General features: G+C 37.5%; 4 protein-coding genes across 5 annotated transcripts; 2 read left to right on the top strand and 2 right to left on the bottom strand.

The window, feature by feature from the left end:
* The first annotated feature begins 5,310 nt into the window (after nucleotides 1–5,310).
* On the top strand, nucleotides 5,311–7,060 carry LOC103862320. Of its 2 annotated transcripts, none has more exons than XM_009140017.3 (6): nucleotides 5,311–5,974; nucleotides 6,047–6,125; nucleotides 6,196–6,353; nucleotides 6,437–6,464; nucleotides 6,577–6,685; nucleotides 6,795–7,060. In XM_009140017.3, exons 1-6 carry the CDS (start codon nucleotides 5,729–5,731, stop codon nucleotides 6,874–6,876), a joined length of 702 nt encoding a protein of 233 aa, XP_009138265.1. In that variant the 5' UTR covers nucleotides 5,311–5,728; the 3' UTR covers nucleotides 6,877–7,060. The 2 variants fall into 2 exon arrangements, with proteins under 2 accessions (XP_009138265.1, XP_009138273.1); XM_009140025.3 differs by having other exon boundaries at nucleotides 5,363–5,974; nucleotides 6,199–6,353.
* Nucleotides 7,061–7,152: 92 nt separating this feature from the next.
* On the top strand, nucleotides 7,153–7,494 carry LOC117132595 (the record flags this gene model as incomplete). Its single annotated transcript, XM_033287321.1, is given in 2 exon segments — nucleotides 7,153–7,224; nucleotides 7,357–7,494. Coding segments are annotated over 2 exon segments (210 nt in total), but the record flags the coding sequence as incomplete, so codon positions are not given.
* On the bottom strand, nucleotides 7,253–14,661 carry LOC103862336. Its single transcript, XM_009140035.2, has 21 exons — nucleotides 13,769–14,661; nucleotides 13,357–13,529; nucleotides 13,200–13,271; nucleotides 12,920–13,054; nucleotides 12,683–12,801; nucleotides 12,306–12,608; nucleotides 12,116–12,203; nucleotides 11,912–12,017; nucleotides 11,727–11,840; nucleotides 11,146–11,309; nucleotides 10,933–11,053; nucleotides 10,360–10,584; nucleotides 10,088–10,278; nucleotides 9,452–9,619; nucleotides 9,276–9,381; nucleotides 8,794–8,931; nucleotides 8,441–8,602; nucleotides 8,151–8,351; nucleotides 7,878–8,072; nucleotides 7,735–7,806; nucleotides 7,253–7,648 (listed from the first exon to the last, which is right to left on the bottom strand). Exons 1-21 carry the CDS (start codon nucleotides 14,207–14,209, stop codon nucleotides 7,496–7,498), a joined length of 3,447 nt encoding a protein of 1,148 aa, XP_009138283.1. The 5' UTR covers nucleotides 14,210–14,661; the 3' UTR covers nucleotides 7,253–7,495.
* A 257-nt stretch (nucleotides 14,662–14,918) lies between these two features.
* LOC103862344 (glucose-6-phosphate isomerase 1, chloroplastic) lies at nucleotides 14,919–18,896 on the bottom strand. Its single transcript, XM_009140045.3, has 14 exons — nucleotides 17,816–18,896; nucleotides 17,611–17,733; nucleotides 17,390–17,488; nucleotides 17,220–17,303; nucleotides 16,951–17,094; nucleotides 16,806–16,871; nucleotides 16,635–16,703; nucleotides 16,441–16,548; nucleotides 16,149–16,201; nucleotides 15,931–16,069; nucleotides 15,688–15,844; nucleotides 15,529–15,607; nucleotides 15,370–15,436; nucleotides 14,919–15,282 (listed from the first exon to the last, which is right to left on the bottom strand). Exons 1-14 carry the CDS (start codon nucleotides 18,341–18,343, stop codon nucleotides 15,148–15,150), a joined length of 1,851 nt encoding a protein of 616 aa, XP_009138293.1. The 5' UTR covers nucleotides 18,344–18,896; the 3' UTR covers nucleotides 14,919–15,147.
* Nucleotides 18,897–19,266: the final 370 nt, after the last annotated feature.

Raw genomic sequence — 19,266 nt, forward strand, 5'->3', positions numbered from 1 at the left:
CAACAGGTGCTGATCGTGGGTTCTAGCAATCGAACGGGAAGATAAATTGCAGGTTGTGGTGTTTGATTATTGATTATATTAAATTGCAAAATTTGATGATTTAAAAAAAAAATTATGTCAGTTTTTTATCATTTTCAATATGTTTTTTGAAAAGAAAAAGAGAAAAAAAAACTGATGTAGATTTTATATCCAACCGTTACAAATTGCAAAGGAAAAAGGTTTATTGCTTTTGGTGAAAGATATGTTTTAACTATTGATATTTAATTAGTAAAACAATATGTGGAATAAAACGTTTTTCTGGATTACTTACTGTGGAGTTGTTGTTTAAACTTTATTAGTCATATGTTTGGTATTGAGTAGTATATTAATCTGGGTTTGGTTTCTAGTGAACAAACCCATATGACAATATAGCTAAACCAAAGTGATTAATAAAATCTCGATTTTTAAGAGATCGAATGATATATATATGGAAATGGATTTAGTGAGTCGACGCCCCAAATTAAGTTTGGGAGAGGTCTGCCACATATAAATCATTTGCCATAGGAAATAAAATGTTTGTTGATATTGGTCATAAACATTTATATTTCATCAATGCTTAAATGCAAGTTACAAGAAGATTGACCATGCAAAAACAATGATAATTTTCAGACCAATATGATTGAAACTGACATGTGTATTGTAGTTTATAAAGTCAATATGGTTGAAAATAATCATATATAATGGTGGTTTTGATAACACAAATAATATCTTGTGTATATTTGTTAAAAAAGCAAAATATGTGTTTGGAAAAGATCCAAAACATACAAGTTAGATTTATAAATCAACTTGAGAGAACTATGAAAATAGTTGTATGTAAAATGTGAATTTTTAAGAATGAAACACATTTTTTCAAGAAAATTGTAATAATTTTTGAAATTGCTTTTAATTCATTTAAATCTAAAGGAGTTGTAGATTAATTTTCTAAACTCTTAAGAGATGTTAAATGTAATTATGCATGTTTTGAGCTATCTCAAGAAATGTGGGGGAAGCTTTGCTTACCATATAAAGTCGTTGGCAAGAGGTCATATGAACTTAGTGATAGTTATCACAATATAATTTTTTTTTTCTTAGTGGTCGTTCAGATGCGATGCGATTACCCGTGTTTTACCAGTGACTTTGAGGCGTCGACTCATTCAATCCATTAAAAAAAAAAAAAACAAGCTAGTGTCATACACTGAGTTTTGTGTATAATGGTTAATTGTATCTTGAATAAAAGATGACAAAAATCATTAGACAATTGATCTCCACTAATCTCAAGAGATTATGTTCACTATGGTGACAACCTAGGATCTTTTAATTAAAGGTGTGTCATGAGATCAAATTGTTATATCATCAAAAGGAATGGGTCGCCTGTGAATTAAGATGAGGTTTCGCGGTAACTCTACCTAACTGACTGGAGATCCCAAGAAATAGGTTCAAGGAGACAACTAAGTGAAACTAAGTCTGTCCAAAGCACTGTAAGACTTCGGTCTATACCCAGTTCCTATGATGATTAAACAGTGCTACATGTAAAGAATACAGGATAAGCATTAGCTTTTAATAATTTGTGTCCATAGCTTTGAGATATGAATGGAGTAGTACATGATACTCCTCTAAACAAAGTTAATGGCAAATCACCTTGTGAGTGTGAAATGGGGCCGTTTCTAGGAGAATGAAGGAAAGGCTATATTCTCCAAGTTCACTCATGATTAACCAAGACTGTTCACGGCCAAAATGAACACAATAGAGAACCTAGTTCTGTGAGAGAATGAAGCTGTGTTATGGCTATTGTCTAGGTTTATACCAAAGCCCGGGAGGTTCAAGACATCATGGCCACCTCCTGGCCGAGTAAATCCGATAGCTATTAACAATGACTGGTTCAAGGCTGAAAAATTGCTACCAACTCATCATGCAGTGGATTTTTCGTTTGTACTCTCAAAAGTCCTTAGTTAGGTCTTGTCGAGTCTTGTCTAGGAAGTTGAGTCTTGTCTAGAAAGTCTGTCGAGTCATCTAGTGTCTAGAGTCATTTCTATTCATGTGGGGGATTGTTGGAACTATTTTTTGAACATTATGAATAATGTATTCATATGTCAAAAAAGAAGTTTTATTTGAATGAGAAATGGAGGTCTAATGTGTATGATTTGAAAAACTTGTATAAAGTAGCAAATACACACATTGGATATTTGAAATTGGATTTGGGTTTTTTGATTTGTTAGTTGGACTTCATGTTCATTGACTTAATCTTATAAACCAAATATATGTTGATCTTTTATATTGATAAAATATAAAAAAGAAATCCATTTTAAAGTATATTATTTTGTTTGAATTGGTCAAAACAATAATAATTTTATTCTTTAATTTCTTGGTCAAAATGTGGAATAAATTCACATAATAATGACAAGAATTAAAAAACTCCATTAGTGCACTATGGAGGTTTCATTTTTGTGTTGAAAAATGAAACTTGTGCTTCTCATTATATTTCTATATAAAGGCTTGTGAGCCATTTAGAAAACATACACATTCATACAATCAAGAACATTTCTCCCACTCAGAATAGTTATGCTAGTATTTTTTATTCTTTTGAGTCTGAGAGTACATCACAAAAATAGGTTCGATAGATTCTGTTTTTCGGTGATGGTAAACAGAAACAATGCTGCAGTTGTATCTTGGGAATCTGAGCGCCATAAAACCGTCACACTACGGGGCGTTTAAAGATTTAAGGAAAGAGATTAACTATCTCGACTCTGCAATTCTTCTTTATTTTTATATTTTGGTATTGAAATTTTAGTTTATGTTCTTATTATTCTTTACAAATATCAGTTGTCCTATGGTAGTAAAATAAGGTTCCTACACTTCACTAGGAACCTAGGTTCACAGCGAGGCATCTGAACGACACAGTGGCAGACCACTCTCAAACTTAATTTGAGGCGTCCACTAAGACTTATGCGAATATCATGATCTCATCTGAGAATTTGGAGTTTATAAACGTTTCCTAAGAACTTTGATAATTTTTTTTTTTTTTTTTGAAACACAACTTTGATAATATTTTATAATACTTTTTCCAAAGTTTAGGGGCTTGTATCTTTGTATGTAATCTCTAAAAATGTTGGAGATCAAAACCAATGTTCCACAAGGATGTGTCCAAATTAAATTCGGCTCTAGCGAACATTCCTACCACTTATGTGAGATATATGCCACATGGGTAATCGCATCGCATCTGAACCAAAAGGATGTAACTGGTAATGATCTAAATAAAGACAGAATTCAGTTTAATTCTGAGTTCAAATGCACATATACAGCATTGCGACAATTCAAGTGCACAAGAGGATAGCCTTATCCATAATATGTAATATACGATCTTGAAGACTCGTAAACTTATAATTTGTAAAACTAACAATAATCGAACAATATAGACGGGGATTGCCCTCTTGAGTAATGGGAAGCGGGCTAGTTCCCGAATGAAGGATAATAAGAATGTATTTTTAACCGCGCTTGTGGTCCAGTGGTGATTAATTTGAGGGTGAAGCCCAATACGATGAAACCACTTGATTTCGAGTCCCGACTACTGAAAAGGTGAAATTTCGGCATCGTCATGGACAAGAGACCGACACGTGTGCCGAAAACGTAAACTACTAACACGTGCCTAGTCTAGACCCACTTTAGTGAGGACCATGATATCCCTATATAATTCAACAAACATATAAGAACGTAATTTTAATATATGTTACATTTTCTTTTAACCCCATATAAAATACATGGACAAAAATTTATCGACATATAACTGGCCTCCTATGTGGTATTATTTTTGAGGCGGAAACCCCTTAAGCAAGAATTCTTAGTTATGAGGATGTCTTGCTCAAAATTTCTATGGTTTTTACATTATATAACATATGATAAACAAAATATACGAGTCTTTGTAAGTTCAAGATGCAACACAATATGGCAGAAGATAAAAAAACAATAGGATTAACAAACATCTTTTGCTATACCAAAAATTACTTTAAACAATCTATTCCAAGACTTGCTTAATCAGCCTTACACAACTTGCTAACATCGTAATAATTGCTACAGAAAAATTCATAAGCTATCTAACTTATGTCTCTATGTCACCTGATATGTTATTCTCTGACTCATGACGACCCAAAAACACTCTCAAGAGATTCTCACTCCTATATAAAATCAACTTCGAGTGTTGTGTCCATTTCTCATCGACCCTTGCTATTTTATAATGATCTCCATATTTACAAAACCGTAGTTCGAATATCATACAAGAAAACCATGAATATGGACAGCTTTCATTGTTTTTAGAATTGTACTTATTCATTTTCAAAGCATAAACTTGATCACAAGTTTATCTTCTTGCATTTTCTCCTAAACATAAACTTGCTCATCAAGTGTATCCTATTCAATCTCAACATCTTGCATCCACATGGTATTCACCACTCCGCATGCCTTATGTAACACTGTCGGACACAACATGTGTCAGTGGTTTCGTAAAGACAGAAACCTTAAGTTTATTCTTTTCCAGCTCAGCATCTTCCAACATTTGAATTGATGTGCTTGGCATATTTTACCCAACAAGCTTGCACATCACCTCCATAACGCAGAGCAAGAGGTTTGGTGCAATGCGTGTTTGTGGGTGTTTGTGGTATTCGGAGGAAAATATACATTAATAGTTTATAGTGATCAGTATAATCATGCTTAAGGAATGATAATTTATAACCTATGTATTAGGTATGCATGAGATGCACATGGAGGGACTATGGATGTTTAACCAAGAGGTAGACGAAGCCTTATTGCGAATGAAGTAACATACTTGGTGTCATGCTTTTTGTTATCTTCAAATGCAAAAGAATAAGAAGAAGACAAACTGTAATGCGTTGCATGTGTACAGGAAAAAAAAGTGTGAGTTGTAAACTTGCAATTTACGAAAAAAACAACAGAGAAACAAAAAGAAAACGCAACAAAAAAACATTAAAATATGGCTGCTGTAAATTTTTTTAAAAAAAGCGACGGTTTGTATAGAATTGTGATATACGATTGGAAGTTGTAGAGATGATGTTTTGTACGTCTAGTCATAAAACATCACCATGCTTGTCTGTCAGCAACTAAGCGTTTGATAACTTTGATATAGTATCCCATGCATAATTTTTTTTCCATTGGTTGGGATCGGTTAGCTACTTAGCTGGTTCGGTCTCGGCGTCTGAGATGTGGAGGGTTTTTTTCTCGCCAGGCGCATTATTCTTGGTCCGTCACTCCGTCAGTTTAGTTCCCGATTAAACCGGTGCTTTCTTTCATCCGATTTTGGCTTTGTAACCACATCTAATTTCTGGTTCGATTCGATTAAATAATCTAATTTTATTTTATTTGATGTCAACCCCGGGTTGCTGTAAATTTGGTTACGATTTAATGCTGGTTTAAAAATCACTGTACGGACACCCGTAAAATTGTATAGGTTACGTGAAAAAGAAAACAGTATATAAATCTACATTATTAAAATTTTGTTATAGATTAAATTCATTAAGATTCGATAGATTCTATTCCTTACAAATGTAGAGTTGCTTGTTGTCTTACTACTTACGACTCTCTTCTACCTTTTTTCCTCCTATTGCCGTCGGTTGAAATTAAACCAAAAAAAAAAACAAAAAGACGATAAAGGTTGAAGAAGAACAATCAATCAATCAATCAATCAATTGTCTTCTTCGTCCCCATGGAAATCGAGGTCTCGAGCTCGACTCAGGGTACCGTCGATTTGGATAGTATTCGTGTAAAGCGAAAGACGTTGCAGAATCTACTCGACGATTGCCAGAGAGCTCTCGAGCTGCTAAACCTCGCCGATACTTCTCCCGGCGGCGATAAAACCGAAACAGGTGGTTCCGGAGAGGATAATATCAACCTCGTTGGCTCATCGGAGAGGGAAGAAGAAGAGTTTCCAGGAGATCCTGAAGCCGATAAAGTATATACTTTTATACCTTACCGTACTATCTCTGAGCTTGTGACTCGATCCTTGATTGTTGTTATTGTGCAGTTCTATGATCTTATCAAGTCTAGAGTTGAATGTCATGGCTTTAGGGAGAAGATAGAGCTAGCTCAAGTTTCACTTGCTGGTAAGATAAGTCTTTGCTTATTGGTTGTAGAGATAAAATTTTTTTTTTTTTAAGTTATTGAATTTGGCAGAAGAAGAAGAAGGTAGCTCTTGGGACGTAGTTAGTGAAGATGATATATTGGGTGTGGTTCAAACGGAAGATGATTATGTTGTTGTTAGAGAAGAAGATATAGCTGATGGTATTGCTTGTTTCATGGCTACTTATTTATCTTCCCTTAAACAGACTAAGGTACGTTCACTAAGGCCTATCCTCGTGTCTGTTCTGTTTCATGTCTGTGTCATCAACTTATTCTTAGTGTTGGCTTTGTGTAGGATATATCACCTGATCAGCTTCAGAAAGGTAATATCTTTAACCTCCATGTGTCACAATTAGAAACCTAGCTCTAAAATCTATCCTTATCAAATAGTTTTAGTAGATACTAAGAGAGTTTGTTTATGAACTGCGGTTGTAGCACTCAGCACCATGTTTTCAGTGAAGAAGAGAAAGGGGAAGCTTCGTAAAGCATGGGAAGGAAGTAAAGTTATTTACAACGTAGCTTCTTGGAGCGCAACTGCGATAGGGTACATCACACACTCTCTTTAACACATTCCTTCTTTAGTTTGTATGAATGCTTTTAAGTTTTTCTCACAAATCTAATTTGTCCTTTTGATTCCCTTTTTTTCATAACAGTATATATCAAAACCCGATGATCCTGAGTATTGCATCCAAAGCCTTCTGGGTGTCTTGCAAGGCCATATCAAAGCTTGTCTGAATTGTCTCACTCACATGGTGCTCATAAAGTTACAACAGCCTCGACTCTGCAATGTTTTATATCAATTTAATTTATATTTGTACATATGCCTTTTGTTTGATCCTTATTCTCTGTGATGTTTACTCTCAACATGCAATGTTAAAACGATTAGTTTGATCTCATATTCGATGTGCTTGTTTCTGAACTATCGGCGTGATGAAATTTCAATTCTGAAAAGACTGAAAATCCTGAAGGCGATATTAATCATATAACCTTCACGTTCACTAATCATCAGCAATGAACCATCTTTATATCATCACGCAGGGACATGTTTCTTCTTTAGCCTTTGTTTATCCAGCTTTGTCAGAGGTTAATTAGATTTCCTTGAATTAGTCAATAGTCAACTTTAATAAAGAGTTTTGTATTCCATTTCATCGTGTTGTTTAACTCTTATCACAACTCGTACCAGTCTTGTAATATATGGACACATTAGTATTAAAGAAAAACGTGGTAAACTAACCATCGTATTTTATTTTGTACCCAAAGCTATCTGAAGGTTTCGACAATTTGCTCCACCAAGCAAAATACTTGCAGCTTCAAACAGACGAGCAAATGAGATCTGATCCTTCTTCGAGCATTTTCAGTAGTAAAAAGACTTGGATTTACTAACTGCAGTGTCCTTGCAAAGAATAGAGCGAACTTCCACAATAGATCTCGGAGGTTCCATGTCTTGCTCTTTTAACGAATTGCCTAGCAGCTGCTGCATCTGTGCTGCAAATGTATCGTCCAATATCTGCAGCCACCAATAATACACATATGAGGTCAAGTCTTTAGAGTCGTACAATCAAAACTTAATCGCAGTTTCCATAGGGTTCTTACAGAGACAGCAACTCTAGAGCCTTTGTACCAAGCTCTGTTCTCTTTCCTGTTCTCCAAAAAGCTTAAAACAATCTGTCACGCGCAGAAGAAAAATCAGATCTCCAACACCGCAAAACATCACGCGAGACTGTTAGAATAGTTACCTGTCCCATACGATCCCAATATCCTCGGGATAATGCGATGAAGACATTCGTCTCACAAACCGAATGTAGATGGTTCACTGTGTTGGTGAGTTGCTCCTTCAGGTTTTGCATTTTGCTTCTTATGTCCGATTCTCCAACACTTTCTTTAGAGTCCTGAAGAATCTTCTTCAACATTGTCGCCTTTTGTAGCTTGCTCTGAAAAGATCAAAATAACTGATTACAGCACATGCATTTAGTAATGGGATTTAACAAGCGTACAAAACATGGACTCACATTTTCTACCAGTTTTTCGACAACAGCCTGAAGGTAATTTCGAAACTTGGCTCTGAGCATCACTGTCACCTCGGAAAGACGATCTCCAGGAGCGGCGTTCCCAACATCAGGAATGCATGAAGACCACGATTTAAATTGAGCCTCTATTTTTGGCCTTATAACATCAAGCATTCTCTTCATGGAGTTTAGTAGAATGCCCAGCTGCACCAGCAGATAGATAAACTTCTCAGCAAAACAAATCTTCCTTTCACAAAATTTAAAGAAAAGAAGAGTAGGAACATTATGCTCACCTCATCCGGGACTGTATATGCAATCACATTTCTTTTGGTCAGCTTCTGGACATACTTGAAGCTTAACTTCTTTGGAGCCAAGTTTTCTTTGAGAGGTGCTAAGACGTCTGCATACTGCTTCTCCAGAGCTTCCACAATTGCTTTTTCAACATCAGCAATAGCCTAAAGAAACACAGCTTATGTCATTCTATTCACTCCTATTTCTTAAGATCAAAAAATTAATTGCTAATCCGGTAATCCCTGATTATGAAAATCCCTAGAATCCAAATTCGCACCATAGATATACTGAATACACAAGTAAATATTTTCAGAATTGCGAATCAAAAGGCGTCAAAGGAACAGCTAAAACTTACACTCTCCAGAACAAAGATATATTCCGGCCATCTAGAAATGATAACTTGATACTCTTGAATGGTCTCGTTCAGTCTGGTGTACATTTCATCAACAAATGGGGTTGTTGAATGCTGTGTCCTGACTCCAGACCATTTTACCTGATTAGATGGCAGACGAGAAAAGTTAGTTTCTCAATAAAACGTCATAAGCTGAGAAGAACGAAAGACGAGAAAAGTATGGATCAACTTAATTTATATACGAATCCAGAACAACACCCACATGGCCACATCCAGCTATTCACATGAATCATAATTCACACGAATCATAATTCACACAGTAAATATATCTCTATTTGTGTCTTTTTCAGTTAAACTATATATTTGTGTCAAGCCTCAGCTTTTGTAACATATTAATCTTCGCAAAAATACTTTTGCATATCCACAATAAAAGATAACACATCGAGAATCCATATATATATATATATATATTTATATATATATACCTTATCAAGTTTGCATGATTCAAGTAATGAAAGACGCCTATCTTGAATCCAAATCATGATATATAGGTGGAACAACTCTTTTGCATCAACACCGCCTTGGATAGGACTGTAAAATGAAACATGAAACCAGTCAAAACAATTGACAAAAAAAAAATCAAATAGTTTAAACGACCTACCTAATGTTCCAGCTGGAAAGATCACGTTGAAAGTCTGCAGTTGCAATCACAAGCTCTGCAACTGTTGGTGAAGGACCAGAGGGCGGACATGCAACAAGGAATGCTCGAAGTCTGTTGCTGAGATCAGTGCTATATATGGACGCTGACAGGTTTGGAAGGTCAAGAAAGCTGCATAAAACAATATAGCAAATATTGGTCAATCAACACCTGCACGAAGATGCTATGAGGTGCAGTACACATCTAAACATGTCAATCACATAAATTTTATACTATAATGGTACAACAGTGTCTCAAATAACACATGAAGGAAATAGTATGGAGGAGGCCAATTAGGTATAACCAGAGACTGATAGAAGCTTTTTCTCCTCCCCTTAGCTTCTATCAAATCTCTGGAAAAACTTGGCCATCTAGTTAAGATATTGACAAGTCTGTCTATTGAGCGATAAAAATATTGCCAGTTTAGCACTACTTCGAAACTAAAGAGCTTGTGACAAAGTAACAGTATACTATAGTTGACAAGGGTTGGTCAGCAAAGAATATTTTGGTTGAAGAACAGTAGCGTTTAGTTATCTTTTGTACCAATTATTTAGAAATAGCTGAATAGAAGACTAACTGAACATGATTTGTCAGACTAACCTGGGAAGTATATCTTGATTCTGGATCTCAATATCAGTAAAAATTTCATTCTTTACATTCTTGCAGACCATAGTCATTTTCTGGTACGCAGCCGACATTGCAGAAGGATCCCAAATATTGGGATCATTGTTGTTTGTAACAAACTCGTCTGTCTCACCCATATGCCTTTTAGATCTCTTCTTTGCTGCTGCCTATCAAAAGCATTGATGCCAAATAGATGAGAAAAACTAACCAAAAGTAAGGTAAGGCAATTAAGAGGTTTCATGCTATACCTGGAAGTAATGACAAAGATTAGTCTGATCCTCGGGAGACAAGATATCATGCAGAAGCATGTACAGTTTAACAGCAGGAGTAAGTGCTGGCGCTGGAACTCCTGTTGCAGAACTGACTACATTATTCATTCCAGAGAATGAGGACTCGTCAAGAGATTTGTAGTTCTCGAAGACCAGCTTCAGAATTTGCTCAATTTGATCCTTGATTTCGTTTAGGATCCGATTCTGTTGAAAGCAAAGAAAAAAAAAGGATGTTCAGAAGCAGAAAGCGCATGTGTAGGACAAGACTATTATGCTTTCACAAGAACAAAAAAATCAACAGCAAACAGAAATAACTTGGGTGATATGACGTAGTGTTTGATGCTTAAAATTGCTACATCAGCAACTACGTGAAGTCTAACTATGTCATTCACCATTGCATTGCATGCACACCTATGAATACGACGGTGAATAACACAATAATATTGCTAATGTGGTGCAATGAGTTAGGTATTATGATCAAAGTATATAAGCTATCTTTGGAGTCAAATCCTATTCTTGGCAAAGAAAAATAATAGATGACTGCGGATTTACCTCTTGATGACTCAACGCGCTCTTGCCATTTCCTTTCATGATGACAGGCGTTAGCAAGTCATGCACCAATTGGAGACAATCGGAAGTCGGTGTAGCGACATCCATCACATATGACAAGTACCTTAAAGCACAAAACAAGTAAGATAGTGAAAAAAGAGTTATAGCATGTCTTCAAATGAGGAGATAGAAAAATAGAAAGTTTGTACGGTATACCTGAGCTTAGTGTAGGTATCTGAAATCCCATAATAGGAGGCAAATTCCCCCAAAAGCCATTTCCATGACCCATATAACAACAAGTTTCTTTGCTGAAACCGTTGCATTTTCAAGGCCACTTCCAGGACTAGGTCATATGCGACTGTTTCCGCAACAGAACCACACTAAAGAAAGAATAAAAAAATTATATACCAAAACTTCTGAGCACTATACAATAACTTTGATATCTATGTTCGGAGACATAATCTACAGAGGATACACATACTTCAAATGGAGGATGGATTTTCAATTAATTAACATAGACAACCATAACGCTCCCATCTTTTAATAAAATTGCTAATGAAAAGTCTAAAATCAACAACTCTTATAATATAATATTTACTGGTTAAATCATCTAGTTACTATCAACAAAAGAAGAGTTTGTTGTTGTTACTATCAACAAGGTAAAAATTGCTCAAAAGGAAATGGAATACTGGAGTGTCTCTCAGTCTACTAAAAAGAGATGCCAATCCACTAACAGGAAGCAAATAAAAATAGAGAGCATCAAAGATACCAAATATAATGATAGGTAGCTAACACACCTTCAAATGGCTGTTATCATCAAAACTTGCTGAATAGTTAATATAGAGCTGGAGTTTTCCCACAAGTTGATGTTCTGGCTCACGAAAAACAGACCACCAGCGAAGTTTCTCAGCCTGTATGCATTCTTCATTAGCAGCAATTGAAACGTACTAACTTAAAAAAAACGTAGGTAAAAATTGCTCACCGAATCTTCAGAAAAATTAGCTAGCTGGACAAGCACACGCCCAAATTCCTTCCCATTTGAATCAAGTATTTCAACAATCAGATCATCTCCATGACTATCAGGAAAGCTGTAGAAATTCCATGTACTTTGTCAGACACCACAGATATGGAAAGCAACCCAAAGTGGACTTGAGAGAGGGGAAAGAGGAATGAAGAAAGTACATACAAAACATGGTCTTCACCGGATCCGGGTTGCATCATAATGGCCTCATCTTCAGTTAAGCTTTTCAATCTTAACCTACATGAGTATGTTTCTGAATGACAGAACCAAACGGATTATTTATAAAAGTTCTCACAAATAAAAAAACAGAAAAGCAGTGAACTGGGGCAGTATGGATGATATAACTTTCACATACCTTGAACAACATCATAAGACGTTGAACTATTGCGTAGACTTGTGACACCAACTTTCAGGAGACCAGAAACTTGTTTTAAGTACTGTGTACTGGCATGTACATATCCTAGGCGTTGACGTGAAAGAGAAGAACCATTTGCTGGCACACGAACATGGATCTTCCTTAGAGCCCGCCATCCTGAAGATAAGCGTGTTGATAAATTGGAAAAGTGAATCCGGATTTTCTCAAACTTTATCAGCGATGGCTTCAAAGATGATATACTACAACCGGTTGGAGCATCCAAAACGGTTTTTACACGTCGTACTGCAAAAGTAGACAAGTTTCTGGTTACAGGATGGCAGCCAAAGAAGCAGATGGAACATGGAATTGAAGTTTACCTTGCACCATCATTTTGCCAATGTTTTTCTTGGGTTTTGGTGCAACTCCCTCGTGCGGAGCTTGTGAAGATTGCTTCACCAGCATTTCCTCCTCAGATTGCAAAAGGAGTTGCTTCAACCTGTTTTTTCAGTTTAAACCAAAAAATGTTATTCAATAAGTGCTTGTGAGGCATGTGGATTTCGAATTCAGTTTGTATAAAGAAATATAAAATGTCTACAAGTAAATAATATACTCACCCGAATGCTTCTCGTAAAAGAGCACACTCATTTTCCAAAAACATGGGAGCCTCCATGCAGCCCTTTGCCCATGCATTAAGGCAAAGGCGTACACATGCATCATAGGAAACAACAGCATGCCATGGCCCGCGAGCACTGTAGGGTACACAAAAATATATGCGGCAGTGTTTAAAAATAATCAAACTTGTTTACTACACTGATTGAAGATAACACTGGGGTTTCTATGTTTCTATATTAAATTTCTGAAGCAGTAAACACGCTAATCAGAAATCCTAATTACCTTGCATGAAAATTTGGCAGCCGAGCTGGATGTTGATCAGATGGCCCAAATGACTCAGAAGCAGCACTAGTTCTACAGGAACAGAAGCAAAACGTTACAATGGTTTAGCAAAATTCAGAATTCATTTTAATAAAAAAGCGAAAATAAACGAGAATACCTAGTAAAATGGCCAGTCTTTTTACTTTCTACACAATCTTCTGTTATTGCTTCTGAAACTTGAACGCCTGAAGTCGCTGGTTTAATTTCTTCAGACTCCTCTGCTGCCCCTGAAAATGGAGGGGCACTAGGAATATCGCTTACTTCTTCAGAAGAAAACTTGTCATCAAGCTCCTGCAATATGAAACAACATTATGAGAATAACAACAATATAGAAACAAATCACATCCTTGTTGTTCCACCATTATACATCCACTATAAACGAAAACAAAAACAAAAACAAAATTGCAATTTCATATTTTCCATATCTATCATCTTATTAGTCATCATAGCTATACGAACGAAGAAAACTCAATAATCATACGACACCGTATTGGATCGGAGATTTCAACACAAATGCGAGGAGATTCAACCTTCTCCGCGGAAGCTCCACCGTCCGTAATCGGTAAGTGAGTTTCAACCCTAGACACACCGCCGTCAATCCTCCTCCCAGCCGCCGCCGCCGCCGGAGGAGAAAACTGCGAGCTCGAAGCTGAATCCGTCGATTCATCCTCCTCCTCCGTATCAGTATCATATCTAGGCTCCGTCTGTCCGCGTGCAGCCACGACGAGAGTGTCTCTGGAGGAGCTCACTTCGGAGTAAGTATAACAAGACGAGTTTCTCCCGTAGCTACGGCCGACGCCGCTGGAGACTCTACTGTCCTCGAGAGACGAATCGAGGGAAGCCTCGTCGGAGTTTACACTCACATCGTCTTCGGAAGCAGTGGCGTCAGCATCGGGAACAGGAGCTGAGGCCGATTCGTTGCCGTTAAGGACTTTTGGAGCGGGTGATTTCAATCGTTCGCTGGAGATCATGGTGTAGTTGATTGAGGTGAAGTAAGTTGCTAAAATTGAGCTAATGAAGCACGAGATTCGTAAGGAGTTTAGAGATCGAGGCTAGGTTTTGCAGTGGAGGAGGTGAAGAAAGCTTAATCAGGAAGCTTTTCAGGGGGAGGAGCTATAGAGAGAGAGAGAGGATCCAAATCTGTGAATTTCAAATTGATTTTTGTATTTTTATTTTAGTTTTGGAAATCTTTTTTTGTTACTTTTTAATATTCAAAAAAAAATTAGGGAATTCAAATTTGGGAAAGGGGTAGAGAAGAAAGGTAGACCAGTTGGTGGTGAGACGCTCGAAACGGCGTCGTTGTGGCCCATGTGCTTGTTGTTGATGGGAGCATAACGGGTAGTAATGACGTGGGAAAGCGATTATTATTAAATTTGTTTCTCAAGTGTAACGTTACTATATTTTGTTGATTGTTAAATTTAGCTACAAAACAGGTGGTGGTGGGGACATATCGAGAGATGTCTTGTTTTCTTACGCACGGCAGATCAACCATCTTTTTTTGTCAACATATTCCAATTCGAATTTTCAAAGTGGTAAGTGAAAAACTATTCACTTGCTTGAATTGTAATACTAAATATACACTGTAATGGAAAAGGTTTGTTGAGCATCTGTGACCATTCTTATCTAACTCACATGTGAAGTTGCTTATGCTTTTTATTTCTTTACAGAGATGCAACAAAATAACATCTTAACCTGATTGGTTGATGAAATCCTCCAATGTTTTCATTACAACAACACACTTTTCACTTTCTGAAAGAAACTTTATTTCAAACAAGTGCACAACTGTTTCCTGCTCTTTATTGCATTCTTTTTTTTTTCCTTTTCAAAACCATAGTCATGGCAGAAATAAAATAAAGAAAACCGAGAATGTGACTCAATTGAGTTTCGATCATAGTGTTGTTGGGTTTCACTATGCGTACATGTCATCCACATTGCACTCGCCCAGGAACACTTTGACACTCCTTGGCGATCCGCAGCTTCCTTCAGCTATTAGAACTCTATCATTTGCAGACATGTGCGCTATGATCTTGTATATCATCTCGATCTGCAAAATTAAAAGAGAAAACTTATTTGATATGTCCATTCAAAAAGTTAGTAATGAAATGTTTGTTCTCAAGGAGTTGGACGTTACTTCCTCAGGAGCATGGCAACGATCAGCTATCTCGTCCAGTGTCAATGGCTCTACTGGATCTTTACAGCTGCACGCAGAGAAAGAAGGATTAGTATATAAGACTAATCTCTCTTGACAAAGATTTGAAAAGAGTAGCAACAGGCATGGTCTGGTTCTTACCTGGCTTCATTAAGAACTGACAACACACGCTTTTGCAAGGCCAGTACTTCTGCTGCTGCCTTTTTACCGGCTTCCACACCTGCGACCGTTGTTTATTTTCCAGATTCAGTAAACATTTTAGTTGGGATATTACAAAACATTGGGGTAGAATATCTCTACCGGGTTGGTGGTAAGCATTAATGTTCACAAGTGAGGCATATAACCCGACTGCTCTTTCGTAAAGAGCTATAAGAGCCCCAACAGATCTTGGTGTCACTTCCTCGATAGTAACACTAATGGACTCTCTACCGTTTGCATATAAAGCAGATCTAGTTCCCTGCACAAACTCAAAACAGTTCCATCAGTGGTTCAAGTACAATGAGTAAAGAGTGAATACTACGAAACAATATTCTTGAATCAGACCTGTAGCATCCCAAAGAGGTAGTCTCCACAAGTGACACCTGGCTCAAGATCCCAATCATGACCTGGGGGTCTGTCACGTAGCACTTCTATAAAGGTTGCAAAGAAATTGTGCACACCCTCTCTCAGCTGTTGAATGTAGCTAATGAAATTCAACAAATTAAATACTGTTGTTTAAAGAGCTCCTCTGTAGAAAATATATATGCATTTAGGAAACTCACGCGTGCTGATCAGTGCTGCCTTTGTTTCCATATACAGTTAACCCTTGATTAACCTGCATATTCAAATGACCGGATCACACTTATAATAACAAGGTTGAGAAGATCTTCCATGACGGAGGGGTAACAAATTCAAATCAATCATGCACACAAATTATTAAGAAAGTATCAAAGATCTTCTGATTCTTACGAGTGGGCACTAATTGCATTGCAACACCAATTTATACTTCTCAGGACATTTTAACTGCTCATGAACATTCATTCAGGGTGAAAATTGAAGAAAGAGAATGCTTACAGTGTTACCGTCAAGATCAAACTCCTTTCCTAGTGATTCCATGACCAGCTGCTGCAGATACCGGCTAAATAGTAATAAACTATCCTTGTAAGGAAGGATAACCATATCCTGTAGAAAAAAGAGTGCAAAAGGTCAATAAAAACTCAATCTCCTTGCTAGTCTTAGACATTCTTGAGAGAATTGAGGAAAAATACCTTGGAACCAACACCGTCAGAAGCCCAGTACCAACACATTGCTAAAAGCGCTGCAGGGTTATTCTTGAGCTGAAAGAAATTAACAGGCGAGTCAGAAAACCCAACCATGTGATATGGTTCATAATCTTCAATAAAGCAGTTCATACATAAGCTACAACAACTAAGACTTACAGAATTTGTCCTAGTAGCCTCATCCATTATAGCAGCACCAGCAAGCATCTCTCTAATATCAATCCCCTATACGATGATAGTTCATTAACATACATAAAGCACCTAATGATCCTACTAAGTCTAAGCATTATGTATCAGTACTTACCTGTAGTGCTGCTGGAAGCAGACCAACCGCAGACATTACTGATGTTCTTCCACCCACCCAGTCGTACATAGGAAATCTAGCTAACCAACCTTCAATTCTCGCCGTGTTATCCAGCAACGAGTTCTCTTGTGTTATTGCAACACCCTGCATAAGCATACATCGAGAAGTTGCTGCTGATGAACTACAGTTGGGAAGAAGTTGAAGCTAATCATATGCAAATACATCTGAAGGTAGTCCAATGATCCATAAGAAAGACCTGAGATCAAAACCTGTTTTGCGAAGTTCAGACCAGCGTCACGAAATGCTTTCTGTACTTCCAATAGTCCATTCCTAGTTTCAGGAGTACCTCCACTCTAGGAAAAAGACATGCTCACCAATATCAGGACCAAGTAGTATCATATAAACAGTCTATGCACACAGCTGAATAAAGTACACACACCTTTGAGATGACAATTACTAAAGTTGAGGCAAGCTCCGGCCCAAGTTGTGCGATCTGATGATCTATTCCCGCAGGGTCGGTGTTGTCAATAAACCTTATCTATCAACAGTCAAAAAATAAAGAAGAGTCATAACAAGTAAACCAAAACAAAAACTGAGACTTTCAATATAGTACACAACAAATTAGACTCTTTGAATCAGACAAAGCCAAGAATCAGATACCTTCAACGGAGGATTATCAGGAGCTAAAGCTTCAGCAACAAACTGAGGCCCAAGAGCAGAGCCTCCAATGCCTACAGAGAGTATCTGAGTAAAACGACCCGCAGGAGAAGATGGTGGCTTTATCTGTCAAGCAAGCAAGCAAACAAGATTCAAACAGTGAGCTAAGTAAAGACTCTGCATTGCAAGGCGTGATCAAGTAATAAACCTTGCCAGAGACTATGTCATCAGCGAAACTACAGATCGAATCAAGAGTGTTCTCGATCAACGTCTTTAAAGCCGGCCTAGGAGCGAGACTAGAGTTCCTAAGCCAGTAATGACCAACCATCCTCCCTTCATCCGGATTCGCTATAGACCCTTTCTCAAGCTCCTCCATAGCCTTAAACGCAGATTTGAATCTCTCCTCCATATCGACCACGAACTCGTCAGTGAACCCGACGCGGCTGACATCGAGGTACAGTCCAATGTCCTTCTGCTGGTATAGCCAGTCGAGGTAGCGTTTCCAGAGCGCATCGGGGTCTTTGATAAGCTCCTTCTTGGCTGCGGCGGAGGCGGCATCAGAGTGAGAAGTGTGGGAGCGTGACGCGGAGAGAGTCAACGGTAGGTGTGTTGTTGGTTTGGAGGTGTGCGGGAAAGAGAAGGAGTCTCCTCTGGTCGTCGGAGGAGACGTGAATGCTTTAACGGTGGACTGTTTGAGAGAAGGAGAAGAAGAGTAGAGGGTTGAGAGAGAGGCCATCTCGGAGACAGCGATGTTTACGAGGGAAGAGAGAAACAGAGAGAGGGGTATATTTGGTTTATTCGGGGTATCTTTTTGAGTTTTGTGTGTTTTCCGGTTTTGATATTTGTAGGAACCAAACCAGTGAAGAGAGATGAGTTTTGTCCTTTGGTGAAAGCGAGCGGTTCTGCTTAGATTACGATTCACGAGCTATACGACTATGCCAATGCTTCAATATCTACTACCTCTGAACCTTGGCATCATATTCTATTTTGCACGTGGCCCCGCCGTTTCTATAACTAACGCTTGGATTCCACATAAATTAATGTGGAGGTGGTAGACCAAATGATTTGTGATTTCTATTAGGTATGCGATAATAATATATTTAGAGAATGTGAGTTATTGTAGCTCAATCGAGTCAAATTTTACCGAAAAACTATAGTGTTGTAACCCCATTCGTCTCTAACCATGCCAATAGTTAGATTTATCCATAGTACCGTGTACTCAAAGATCTATTGGAATAGTTAAACAAGCGTGAAGATATTCACAGAACAAGTTGGATGAGTTCTAAGCAGATATCAAAGTGTGACATTGTCAAGAGGAACACCTTGAACCCAAAAGAAACCAAGAACTTAACCAAACTCGGTAAGACGCTGCCAGTTGACGCCTAATTTGAGTTTTGGAGTATGTTTAAGCTTGCTATTTTTTAAGTGAATGGTTAGCATAGTACTGGTTTAGCTGCCTCAGAGCAACTTCATTCACTAATTATCAAAAAGTTTTTTAAGATTATAAAGACAAAACTTTAATCGATTTCATAATATTATGATATTTTAAAGAGTGAATTAGGCGAAAAACATAAGAAGATGTGGAAATTAGGTATAAGCCCACAAAACTTAAACTGGGCCAACGTGGGTATGCCAAACGGTGAGAAAAAATCGGAGTAA

Source organism: Brassica rapa, chromosome A01 (genome assembly GCF_000309985.2).
Source record: "Brassica rapa cultivar Chiifu-401-42 chromosome A01, CAAS_Brap_v3.01, whole genome shotgun sequence".
Lineage (NCBI taxonomy): Eukaryota > Viridiplantae > Streptophyta > Magnoliopsida > Brassicales > Brassicaceae > Brassica > Brassica rapa.

Coding starts and splice junctions, on each gene's coding strand:
- LOC103862320 (XM_009140017.3), top strand. CDS start 5,729: ATGGAAATCGAGGTCTCGAGCTCGACTCAGGGTACCGTCGATTTGGAT. Junction 6,126..6,195: donor AGCTCAAGTTTCACTTGCTG/GTAAGATAAGTC, acceptor TGAATTTGGCAG/AAGAAGAAGAAGGTAGCTCT. Junction 6,686..6,794: donor TGGAGCGCAACTGCGATAGG/GTACATCACACA, acceptor TTTTCATAACAG/TATATATCAAAACCCGATGA.
- LOC103862336 (XM_009140035.2), bottom strand. CDS start 14,209: ATGATCTCCAGCGAACGATTGAAATCACCCGCTCCAAAAGTCCTTAAC. Junction 13,530..13,768: donor GTGGAGCTTCCGCGGAGAAG/GTTGAATCTCCT, acceptor TTCATATTGCAG/GAGCTTGATGACAAGTTTTC. Junction 8,603..8,793: donor ATATCTTTGTTCTGGAGAGT/GTAAGTTTTAGC, acceptor GTGTTTCTTTAG/GCTATTGCTGATGTTGAAAA.
- LOC103862344 (XM_009140045.3), bottom strand. CDS start 18,343: ATGGCCTCTCTCTCAACCCTCTACTCTTCTTCTCCTTCTCTCAAACAG. Junction 17,734..17,815: donor ATGACATAGTCTCTGGCAAG/GTTTATTACTTG, acceptor CTTGCTTGACAG/ATAAAGCCACCATCTTCTCC. Junction 15,845..15,930: donor ACCTCTTTGGGATGCTACAG/GTCTGATTCAAG, acceptor GAGTTTGTGCAG/GGAACTAGATCTGCTTTATA.